This window comes from Phoenix dactylifera, unplaced genomic scaffold, assembly GCF_009389715.1.
Source record: "Phoenix dactylifera cultivar Barhee BC4 unplaced genomic scaffold, palm_55x_up_171113_PBpolish2nd_filt_p 000392F, whole genome shotgun sequence".
In the NCBI taxonomy this organism is placed as follows: domain Eukaryota; kingdom Viridiplantae; phylum Streptophyta; class Magnoliopsida; order Arecales; family Arecaceae; genus Phoenix; species Phoenix dactylifera.
This window is the reverse complement of record NW_024067838.1, coordinates 156,522-169,272: the sequence shown is the minus strand read 5'-3', so window position 1 is coordinate 169,272 and position 12,751 is coordinate 156,522. Positions and strand designations below refer to the sequence as shown.

Below are 12,751 nucleotides of genomic sequence, written 5' to 3'. Positions count from 1 at the left end.
ACACTTTTAAAAGTAAAATATAATTTTTTCAAAATTTTAGATTATATATTGTTTAATAGGTCTGCTACCTGTTCAACTTTGAGTTATTCAGTTGTCATTTGACTTTGCAAACTTTCTAAGTTTGAAGCTTGGATTTCTTTACAAAACCCTTACTAAGTTATTAATTTAGATAAATGCAGATAAATATAGTTGTTCATAGTTGTTCGCATATCTTGGTATTGTATATTATTGGAAGCAGCTAGCTTCTTATGAATATAAGAAATATAAAAGGCTATAATTTTGCAACCAATCTTGTAGAGAAATTTCATTTAATACACCTTGGAGTTGATGACATACTTTGAGAAATAAAAAGTTCTTTGGTCTTTTTGATAAGAAGCAACCTCGATGCCCAAGAAATACTTTGGTTTACCTAGATCCTCTTATATCAAAAACACTAGATAAAAAATTCTTTGCATTGATGATTAGCTTAGAATATTATGTAAAAACAATATTTTCAGCGCACACAACGAAAACTGTGATATAGACTTAGCAATGTGAGGATCAAATATTGAATGATCATAGACACTTTTTTGAAATCCAATTTGAAATGGAGAATCATTCGATCTCTCAAACCAAGTCCAAGGAAGTTGTTTAAGTCCATAAAGAGTCTTATTTAAAAGACATATATGACTAGCCAGTTATATTGGTGGTAACTCCAAAAATGTCTCCTTTTGAGGATACGAATGGAAATGTATTCTTCATAGGTAGTATAATGGTCAAGAGCTACAAACAAATATATGATAGGACCCAAAACAGATTTCAGAAGTTCTATGATATTCTAGTTCAACCTGGGCAATCCTTTTACCACTAGGTGAGCTTTTTACCATCAACTAGACCATCAGACCAAAATATAGCCTGCAACCAACCACATTACCACCAGAAGGTAATAACTTGTTAGACGAAATCGCGCTATAACGCGATTTCATCACTCCAACGAAGAATCTACCGCAAACGAGCTTTAACCTATCTTAAAGCTTGTTTTTTATTAGAATATTGAGGGTTTTTTTGTGGAAGTACCCCTTTTTTTCAAAATATCCTCAATCTATAGATTCAATGTTATGGTATTATACCCCCCTTCGGCCTCTGGCCTCGTCCCCCTCGGGGGGATATCCGGTCCATAAATGGACCTGTCACCTGGGAATTGGTCGTTACCCCCCTTCGGCCTGTGGCCTCATCCCCCTCGGGGGGATTAGTTTGTTCCGAAGTTTCTCCGATCGGAGTTGTGTCGGAGAAACTTCCTTCCCTATCCCTAAAGTTTATAATCCGTTACCCCCTTCGGCCTGTGGCCTCGTCCCCTCGGGGGGATATCCGGTGAATAAGTCTACCTAGAAGGGGGGTAACGAAAATCCATCTCTATATCCATAACATTCAATGTATATGTAACCTTTGAGGGTACTGAAATAGAAGATATGGAAGCAATATAGAGGTTAAAGGAAGAGGATAAGACATGATAAGAAACAAAACAGTCAACTGGATTTCTAGTGCTTAACCCTTTGCGAAGAGCAATTTGGAGAGCAGCTGAAGGAGGATTTGATGGAAGCAACACAAAAGGCTGTTTTGGTAACATCCGAATGGAGATAACTAGGTGGGGGATTGGCTTGCCTTAACAGGCAACTCACAGGCATGGTGGTGCGACATGGGGATCCATGGGAGCTGGTCTGCTATCAAGCAAATTGTGTATGTAGATGCCCAAAGAAGGGTAGTAGAGTTGGATTGGAAGAGGGAGGGAAGTTCCAGCTTTATAGCTTTCCAATTATTGTTGTGGGAAAAGGTGGCTATTTGCACTTATTGAATTTTAGTGTGGAAGGGAGGTGGGTTCAAAGGCCAAAACCATATCCTTAATGGAAGAGTTTTCATGAGACTTATCTAGTAATGTCGTTGTGAGGTCAACAATGAAGTTGCAAGGAGGCTATGGTAATAAGGTTAGGAGGCAGAAGTCAAGAGTACAGTTGATTCAGGAAGGGGACAGGGACACTAAGTTCTTTCATCAATCTACATTGATCAGGAGACAGCGGAATAGGATCAGATCTATCAGGGACGAGGATGGGCAGTCCACAGAGGACCCGAATATGATATGCAGGGTGTTTGAGCAGTTCTTCAGGGCTAGATGGACAGAGCGGACAGGGAGTGGGATACATACTGAGCTACCCCTTCCATCTGAGGGGGTTTCCGATGAGGACTCTTTAGCACTGATCAGGCCGGTATCGAGACGGGAGATTCAGGAGGCGGTGTGGTCCCTAGAGGGGGACAAGGCATTCGTAGGTATTGGTCGATTGTAAGCCTTGATGTTAGCGAGGCCATTCAGCAGTTTTTTAGTACGGCGGTGATGAGTCCGGAGTGGCAGAGGACTTTTATTACATTGATCCCCAAGCGCCAGGATGCTACTGAGCCTGGCCACTTTAGGTCGATTAGCCTATGTTCCACCTTATATAAGATTACGGCAAAGATCTTGGCAATTAGACTGAGAGGGATCTTACCCAGAATTATCTGTCCAGAGCAGGGTGCTTTCATAGGGGGGAGGAACATATTAGATAATGTCCTAATTGCCCAGGAGTTCATGTTTGATCTGGTGAAGGCTCCTGTGCGGCGTTGCCTCATGGGGGTCAAGCTTGATATGGAAAGGGCATATGATAGGATGTGCTGGGAGTTTCTTCGACATTTCTTACAGAGTTTTGGCTTCCATGAGTTGTGGATCAGGTGGGTCATGGGCTGTGTGATGGGGCCCTCTTTCTCCATTCTGGTAAATGGCACACCTTCTCGCTTCTTTGATACATCGGTTGGACTTCGCCAGGGGTGTCCGTTGTCTCCCTTGCTCTTCATTATCTGTGCAGATGCTTTATCCAGAGCTCTTCGAGCAACCGTGGGTACACAGACTCTGGAGGTTTATAGGCCAGTGCAGGGGGCTGTGCCGATTTCCCACCTACTATTTGCTGATGACTGCTTACTATTGGCTAGGGCGACCAGGCAGAATGCCCATGTGATTCGGAGGATCCTCTATGCCTATTGCTCGGATTCTGGACAACGGATCAACTTTAACAAATTGTCTACTCTTTTCAGTCCGAAGACCAAGGTTCAGATAAAGGCCGGAATCATGGAGACTCTGGGAGTGGGTGAGCAGGAGGGCACCTTGACATATCTGGGTGTGCCGATACTTGGGCGATGTATGCGTAGTGGAGATACCATCTCTCTTGAGCATAGCATCAGACACAGGCTGGAGGGGTGGCAGTTGCATTCACTATCCATGATGGGCAGAGTCACATTGGCACGGTCAGTCCTTAGTGCTATTCCGATATATCTTGTATCCCACGCTGTCCTGCCCGTAGCTTCACTGAGATCAGTTGAGCGGCTTATCAGGGACTTTATCTGGGGGAGGCGTGGTGACAGAGGCAAAGCACATCTAGTGGCTTGGGAGGTGGTCTGTCAGCCGGTCAGCCATGGCGGCTTGGGAGTGCCGTCTTTGGTGGCGCGACGGGAGGCATCGGCTTTACGGCTTGCAGCTAGTCTCATGTTGGAGCCTGAGAGTTTATGGTCCTCACTGATGAGGGCTAAGTATGGGGCATTGACGGTTGGTATTAGGGCGGGGCGGCTCCACTCCCCTATCTGGAGGGAGATCAGTGCTAGGGCTTCGTTAGTACTTCCGGCTATCCGGTGGGCTATCGGGGATGGTATGTCGGTGGATGTCCTTGAGGATAGCTAGGTGACTGAGCTACCGATTAGCAGGCTACCGGCCATGGTGGATACGAGCAGGCTGTTGGGACGTCGAGTTTGTGATCTGCTAGTACTGGGGGAGGGGAGTTGGGATGAGGTGTTCATATGGAAGACCTTTGGGGAGCAGTTGGTGGAGAGGATTCTGGCATTACCGATCCCGTCCCGGGCGGAGCCTGATAGACTGGTCTGGTTACCGACAGGCCGATCGCGGGTACGTGCCAGGGATATTCATGCGTGGACTAGGAGGGAGCCGGAGAGACGGATTGATGGTGGATGGATATGGAGGATGAGGGTGCATCCCCGGGTGGCGCTTTTTCTTTGGAAGGTAGCCTGGGGCTGCCTTCCGACCATGGGTGTGTTGGCCCGGCGGGGGATGAGGATGGGTCCACTATGCGACGTATGTCTGGATGCTGAGGAGATGGTCGGCTATGTACTTCTTCGATGTCCTACAGTTGTGCAGTGTTGGAGATTGGCCTCGGCGCTACTCCCACCTATATGGGAGTCGGTGGAGGATATGCTCTGGTTCCTGAGTGAGCTATTCGGAGGCCGAGTGTTGCTGAGACAGGTTCTATTGTGGCTTACCTAGCCTATCACATATGGCTAGCTAGAAATGACCGTCTATTCGAGGGTGGACGGTCCCACGGGCTGTAATGGAGAGAGCTCTGAGGCAGGCAGCGGAGACATCTACGATGACCACGTCGGCACCACCTGGGAGAACCAGGGATATATGGGGTACCTGCACTGCTGTTTCAGCGTCCAGGTTCAGTTACTTCTCTTGGGTACCCCCATCCCCTGGTTATCTTAAGGTGAACTTCGATGGTGGCATGGCGGAGGATGGCGCCTCTGGGGGCGTGGGTTTCGTGATCAGGGACCACCGGGGCACCTTTATTGCTGCTGGGGGATGGAGCACTCTCGGCGATTCGGCGGTGGGAGCAGAGCTGCAGGCTGCTTGGGAGGGTGTTTGGTTTGCGAGACGAGTACTGGGGGCCGAGAGACTCGTTCTCGAGGGTGACTGTTCTACGGTGATTGACTGGATACGAGGTGTGGACATGTATGGTGATGACCACCCTCTGATACGGGACACCCGGAGTTTGGTGCGGGAGCTGATCTCCTGTCAGGTTGCCCATGTTTACCGAGAGGCGAACAGTGCAGCAGATTGGGTCGCCTCTTATGTTGCCCGGCATACTGGAGAGGTCTTTTGGTCTAGTTTAGATGGCGTTCCACACGCCTTATTTTGCTTACTTTTCTTTGATATGTCTGGTTGTATTCACGTTAGAGGTATATGAATGAAATACCGTTTTGACCAAAAAAAAAAAAAAAGGTTAGGTGGGGGCTTCGTAAACATAGGTGGTGGTTGAATTAGATGACTGACTTATGCATATCATGCTGTTAGCCATGCACTAGCAAACATAAAAATTTATTCATTAGTTTGTTCATTGTTTAGAATCTTCAGATCAATGTTTTAAAAACTAGCATTGCGGGGCTTACCGGATTTCTGAAAAACCAGTATGGTACTGGGTATGGGCACACAACAAGGGACTGCATCAGCACACTATATGCCATCGCCAGTGCCAGTTTTCTGCCGGAATGGTATGGTACAGCTTGTACTATTCCGTTCTACAGTTTTTAAAACCTTGGTCAAATGAATTTTAGATATTTCATAATTGTGTATACACGTCTTAAAGTTTAAACAAATGAATACAGTTTTTAAATTAACATGTATAAATTTAACATTAAATATTATCCTATATATATATGTGTGTCTTTATCATTGTTTAACTTTAACATGTGTATTTTATTAACTTGTCACGTAAACTAGTTGTAATAACCCCAAATTTTTTTTTTTTTTATATATAAAAAGGGATAGAATAGTCCTTTAAAATTGATATAAGGGGTAAAATTGGAAGGAATCAAAAGTTAATGGCATAACCGTAGATATGTTGAAGTGTTAGGGGCAAAATGGGAATTTAATAATATTAAAAAAAAGGGTGAATAGTATCTTAATGTGATTTAATTGGAGGGTTTGAGCTGGCTTTTGGAATGAAACCGAGAGAAAGAGGGAGGGGGTTCTCAGGCGTGAAACAGAGGAAAGAAAGAAAGAAAAAGAGAAGAAGAAGAAGAAGAAAGAAGAAGAGGAAGGGGATTCAAGGAGGAAAGGGATCCCGGTTGCACTTCCAGCTGAAGGGAAAAACGTAGATCTCCTTCCCCTCTACGCAAGGACCTCGATTTCCAAAAAGAAAAAGGTAAATATCCGTCCCTATCTAGTCTTTTGATGACATTAGGCTATACAAAGGGTGGATATAGTCTAGAGGGGTCGGATAAGGGTTGTAGAGGTGGTTAAAAGAGGAAGAATCGGATTTTAACAAATTTTTCCGGCACTACGGAAAAACTGTGTCGAAGTCCCAACTTCGGCGAATTATTTAGGGGGTCAAACGGCCTCCGATGATGATGCATGTTATCTATTTGGAATCCTCTATGAGTGTAGAATGTTAGATAAAAATTTCATCAAATTTGGAGTCCTGAAAGTGGATCAAAACCGGGATGAAGTAACCCACTGTCAGTTCGGGTTACTGTTCATCCGGGTGGAAAATAGGGGATTTCATGCTATAATAGAGTATTAAGCCTAGATCAAGCTAAAAGGGACCTTGTACTCATGCAAAGGAGTCCCTAATACACATAAATGGTGAGTTAATTAATTAAAAAGAAAAAGAAGAAAGAAAAGAAAAGATTTAGGGAACAGGGGAGTTGAATCAATTAAAGTTCCCTATGTTATAATTGGCACGTAGATTATAGCCCTTGATACAAGACTAAATGTATTGTAAATGCATGTCACAGTTGGGCAAGAAGCTAGGGAATAAGAGGAAGAAGTTCCCCACTGCCTGCTGTAGATTTTTGGAGGCGTATCAGGGCTGTGCTGGATTGACAGGTGAGTGGGAGTCATGTACTTTGCACCATGAGCATCCTTAATTCATTTTCATGAATGTCGCCAAGTGTGAATTGATTCCACTTGAGCATATTGATTGATATTGTAGTAGATTTCTCTATAATCTTGATTCTCTATGCTTGATTATTCTGTACATGCATTTGAGGGAACATTGAGAGGAATTACGAGGGGTTGATGAGTAATCAAATTGATTCCGAATTGTGAAATGATTTCTTTTGTAAATTGATTTCATTTCCTCTATTTTAAAGACTTGTGAGTCGTAGCTTGATTATACTCTTTTATGAGTAATTAAATTGGTTCCAAATTGTGAAATAACTTCTTTTGTAAATTGATTTCATTTCCTCCATTTCAAAGATTTGTAGAGCCTTTTTAGTGGTATATTGAGTTGTATTGCACTTCCTTGACCCTCACTCCTAACCCTGATGTTAGTTTATGATTGGGTCATGATCGAGTGAGTGGTAATCTTGATTATACTCCTTTTTAGTAGAGTATTGGGAGGGTGCATTCTGGCATTTATGCATGGCTTGGCAGTATCTGCAGGACACCTATAGTCGATGGGGTTGAACATCGGCCTTTGTGCACATAGTAGCCTTCTGGGTGGGCGGAGCCCAGTCCCTTCCTAGGGGGGACACGGCCCTAGGCGTAGGATCGGCCGGTCCTACGACTTATATTCTGCTTGCCGCCGGGCATAGTAAGACCCCGCGAGGTGCAGTATGGCTTTCCGCGGATGTAGAATTCCCGCGAGGTGCCGTTTAGTATGTAGATGTGAGATGGATTTCTGTTCTGGATACTGGCCAGCATTTATATAATCAGTGTGGTGTCTTATCCTGCATATGCATGTGACAGTAGGGAGTTGTTGCTGGTTCGCCTGGGGCGTAAAACCCACCTCCCGATAGCTGTCTAGCATTTATGTTATCGGTATGGTGTCTTATCCTGCATATGCATGTGACAGTAGGGAGTTGTTGCTGGTTCGCCTGGGGCGTAAAACCCACCTTCCGACAGCTGTCTAGCATTTACATTATCGATATGGTGTCTTATCCTGCATATGCATGTGACAGTAGGGAGTTGTTGCTGGTTCGCCTGGGGCGTAAAACCTACCTTCCGACAGCTGTCTAGTGATGATTTACATATTGGTGTGGTGTCATATTCGATGTATGCATATGGCAGTAGGGAGTTGTTGCTGGTTCGCCTGGGGCGTAAAACCCACCTCCCGATAGCTGTCTTGTTGATGATTCAGCCTATTGACACCTAATTTATATGATTCAGTACTATGACCTGTTGAACATATTCATGAGTAGCATATATGTTGACTTGATTGTTCCATATATGCTTCAGATGAGTTGATATTGATTGTGGTGATATTGATGATTTACTCCATATTCTTTATGTTGAGTTCATGTTCATCTTGTTATTGATCTTGAGATTTCATCTCGAGCCATGATTATATTCTGTCTCATGTGCATAGTACTCTCTACTCCACTCACTGAGTATTTATATACTCACTCCCCAGTTTGATGTTTTTGATTGCAGGGCAGGTATTGTATAGAGAAGAGCAGGATTAGTGGTTGCCTGCTAGCTGTGCCGCTCCATAGTATAGTATAGTATAATGTAAATAGAGGTTTATACCTTTTGGTGTATTATAAACCTTCTATTGTATATAGTGCATAGTTACAGTCATAGATCCTGTTGTGGATATGGGTTTGACCATGGATGGAATGGGAACCAGATTTTTATACAGATGAGTTATATGCCTGAGATAATGTATTGATATATATTGTCCAGGTTCATTATGTGACGGATTATGTGATTGCTGCTCTGACAGGTAGTGTGTTGTATGTATTGAGATAATCCTGACAGGTCACTATAGGAAAAGTGATCATTTTGTGCATGCATCATGCCAAATTTTTCAAGATTTATTGATGATTGATAGGTAGTAGGGTTCTACACAGTGGCTGGTGGCCTTATGCCTACCCGCACCCTAGGACCGTCGCGGCGGCCCGCCGGGAACGGGGCGGGGGTCGTGACACTAGTATTACACATAAATTTATGCATGTATAGAACAAGTAAGCTCAAAAAATTTATGATAAAATCCATAGGGGGCAGGTAACTATGTTATCATATTATAAACATAGTAATGTGCTATTACAAATTGTCGATCCTCTCGGAAGCTCATATTTAGTAGCATATTAGAAACATTGAAGTTGCTAATGGGATGTGAGGGACCTTTTCATGGATTTGTAAGAACAAAATCAACTACAAAAGCATCATCATTTGATCATGCAGCCAAAAATTTGAACCATCATTTTATTATATGGTCATCAAAAAACGTTTGATTGTCCAGCGCAAACTACAAAATAGCTGCACAAAGGCCCTGCATAGTATGCATGGTAGAATGGATCCATCGAGCTGACAACAGGCAAATGGCATCAGCCTTGTTAGTTGTTACTTATCCTATGATATCTTAGTTTCCAGCTCAAACTGGTTGTACTTATTTATTTAAAACTTTTTACATCTTTTATACCAAAACTTCTCAATGCAATGAATTAAGTTACTCTTCTTTCATTTTTGAATCTAAAATCAGCTCAAAGCTAACCTCTCCTATTACAGGTTTTTGATGAAGACAACCTTGCACAAGATAAGAGATTGGGTGTAGCCAAGTTAGCTTTGATTGACTTGGAACCTGAGACTAATAAGGAATTTGATATGAGGCTGCTACCCTCACTAGATACACTAAAGATTAAGGACAAGAAGGACAGAGGAACTCTTACAATAATGGTCAGTGATTTCTAATTGCCCTATATATTTTTTGCCTCTTTGCATTTTTTTAGTTGAAACAAAGGTTCGCCGAACCAGTACCGAAACCTGTATCGGTCGGCATCCGGTACGGGTCGGTACCGGTTCAAACCAAGTCGAACCGGATGGAACCATCCAGTTCCGTCCGATTCTGGCCAGTTCCGACCGATTCCGGCCTCCTAGGGGCCTAAACCATTTTCTACTGCCGAACCGACCCGGTCAGAGACCCGGTAGGCTCGGTTCGGTCTGAACCAGCCAGTTCGGCTCAATTCAGCTTTTTTTGGTTGAAACCATCAATTTTGAGAAATCACAATGTTTACATATTTATGTGCTTACCAACAATTGTGCCTATTATTTTTTATTCTTTAACAAAAATGTTGGTATACTGAGGTTTATGAGTCTGACAGAATGGCATCATAAGTAGTCATGCAAGGATCAAAGTCCAAAGTTCCAAACACTGGTATCCGGGTTGGTATTATGCCTGGACGAGGTGGACCGGGATGGATTGGAATAAACATTAGCACAAGAATGAATTAGAAAAATTGGAATGAATAGGAAAAAAATTAAAAAAAATGGTTTCCCAAGGTTCCATGTTATCCCAAGTTTTGAAATGTAACTGTCCTGTTCTATCCCAGCCAGCATTAATCAGGAAGTCAGGATGTGCCGGATTATGTCTTGGATACTGTTTTCTCATTCGAACAGTATGGTACCAGCAGGATGCACCTCGATGCACCAATGTTAGATAGTGAGGCTTGATAGGGACTATGTCTAGAGTAATGTAAGAGTAAACCCCTGCAGCATTATTTCCTCACAAAAGTGCCTTCATGCAAGCCGATCCTAATGCTTCCTAATTATGCATCTTCTTTCACTGAAATAATGGAATTTTACTCTTGGAAACTTCTAGGTACAACAATGGCACTATCAGGGCATGAGGTATATGGCATCTTAAATTATTTGGCACATAAAAGTATCCTCTAGTGGGTGATATTTGTAGGTCAAGCCTGACGATGTCTGAATCATCCTTGTATTTGAGGCCTTTGTACAGAAAATATAAGAAAGTTATTTGTCATTTTGTCTGGTTTAGCTAAAAAGGGATTGATGTCTCAGTGATTGGGAGAATTAATGTAACAATTGCTGATTTGAAGTATGATGCAACGTCATGCCATGTTGGAGAGTGAAGCCACTGCTTTTTTTTTTGTTTGTATGCTTGAAGGTGCACCCGTACATCACAAAGTTGAACAAGCTATTGAATTTCAAGTTCAAATATTACAATATACTGTGGAGCTTACCAAGTCAGAATTTTTGCAAAAAAGACCCAGCATAGTTGATTAAAATATTATGCTAGGAAACATCATTGCTTGGAGATGCAGTATATTTTATGCTACTGACACTCAAGCCAACATGTGGTACGACTGCTTCTAGTCATTCTGATGCTATTTCTCTACAGGTTTTGGCGTGCCTTTATCATGTTACCATTTTTCCTTGAGCATCGATGTGGCACTTTCTATCTTGGCCACAGAATTTGTCATTGTAATTTAGTAATGGCAACAAAAACAAGAGCCTGGGTAGAAATTTGAACAGGTTTATATAGAATGATTATTTCAATAGACATCAATGTGGATTGCCACATGGAAATGATTCAGTAAACCACACAGTTTCTTTTCTCCAATTAAAAGGTCCATGTCAAACGAATAGTTGCCAAGGTAAAGAATAAGAATACAATCAACCATAGACACACACACACACACACACAGAGAGAGACAGAGAGAGAGGGAGAGGCAGAGCCTTACTATGGACCAGTTTTCTATTTTAGCATGCATCAGTATTCGTTCGATTCAGTGTCTTTGTTTGCCTCTCTCTTCACTCTTTTGCTAAATTCTATGTTATTTTACTCTGACAAATTCTATTTCCATTGTTCAAGTGTGTTCAATGAATTAAATGGAATTTGATGCCGCCATGTACAAGCCCACTAGCATTCTGTTCAGTTTAGCAGTTCTATCTGCCTGTTTTTGTGTCTCTTTGAATATTTTCTGATGTAGAGTTATTGTGAGTCTTGCAGGTAATGTATCATCCATTCACAAAGGATGAACAACTACAGGCCGTGGAACAAGAGAAGAGGACTTTGGAGGAGAGGAGGAAAATGAAGGAGGCAGGAATGATTGGGAGCACGATGGATGCGCTTGGTGGGGCAGCATCCTTGGTTGGGTCAGGGGTCGGGCTGGTGGGTACGGGGATTGGGACTGGTGTGGGGTTGGTAGGTTCGGGCATTGGAGCTGGTGTTGGCTTAGTAGGTTCAGGCATTGGAGCTGGTGCAGGGCTGGTGGGAACTGGACTTGGTGCTGTGAGCAGTGGTCTGAGCAAAGCAGGAAAGTTCATGGGTAAAAGTGTGGCAAACCAGTTCAGCAGTGCTCGGAGGAACGGTAGCAGCTCCCCGGCAGGACAGGGAGAAGGAAATGGAAGCTAAGCTGGCCAGCTCACACTTTTTTTTTTTTTAAGCTGAAAACGTAAGTACCATACATAACGTGTATGGATACAACCAATAAAACCAGAAAACAGAACATCACGGAGAGCAGTAGGCAGCTCCGAGTCTCCTTCCCAAAGGTGATCCCCGTGTGGTTAGCAACAAAAGAAGCAACTCAGTCTGTCGTCCCGTTGGCCTATCTGAACACGTCTCGTCTGAAGCACCAGTCCGTCAGCAACTATGGACCGAATATCTCTCACTAGCGGGTGGTAGCCGCCGACCCATCCAGAAGTCTACAGGATCCACTCAACAACCGTCGCAGAATCATCCTCCAAGAGGACGTGTCGCCCCGCAGGGCACCAACCCGGCAGCTCACACTTCTTGACTGGTTCACTTTGTATCTTTCTCAATTTCTGTGCTTTTTATGTTTGACGTATGCGAGTACGTTGATAGAGCAGTAAGAATGCTCGAGTGGTTTCTCTGTTCTTTATTGGATTACATTCTGTGCGAACCATTTGATGTTTTGAGAGACTCATGTCAGCTAGATCCATCCTTCAAGACAGGCTCAGATAGAAAAAAAAAAAAAAGAGATGCATGATAGAATGCGCAAGCATGCAAGCATCTTTGTTGCTTTAGGGTTCGGATTCAGCGCCCAAAAAATTGGAGGGAAAAAAAGAAGAAAAAAATTCTGCACTTCCAATAGATTTATGTTCTACTTCATCAAACATGAAACATTCTAACGTAATCGCAGTGACGTAAAGAAAACAGGTAGATAACTGGGAAAAAAAAAGCGAGGATGGAGGGAG

General features: G+C 43.2%; 1 protein-coding gene across 1 annotated transcript in view; it reads left to right on the top strand.

Annotated features, from left to right (window-relative positions):
- Window positions 1–12,532, top strand: part of LOC103702905 (synaptotagmin-5-like) — a 30,362-nt gene extending 17,830 nt beyond the window's left edge. The window contains exons 11-12 of the mRNA XM_039118674.1: window positions 9,299–9,466; window positions 11,544–12,532. Of these exons, the coding sequence (XP_038974602.1) occupies window positions 9,299–9,466; window positions 11,544–11,948 (573 nt within the window). The 3' untranslated portion in view covers window positions 11,949–12,532. The remainder of the gene's footprint in view (window positions 1–9,298; window positions 9,467–11,543) is intronic.
- Window positions 12,533–12,751: the final 219 nt, after the last annotated feature.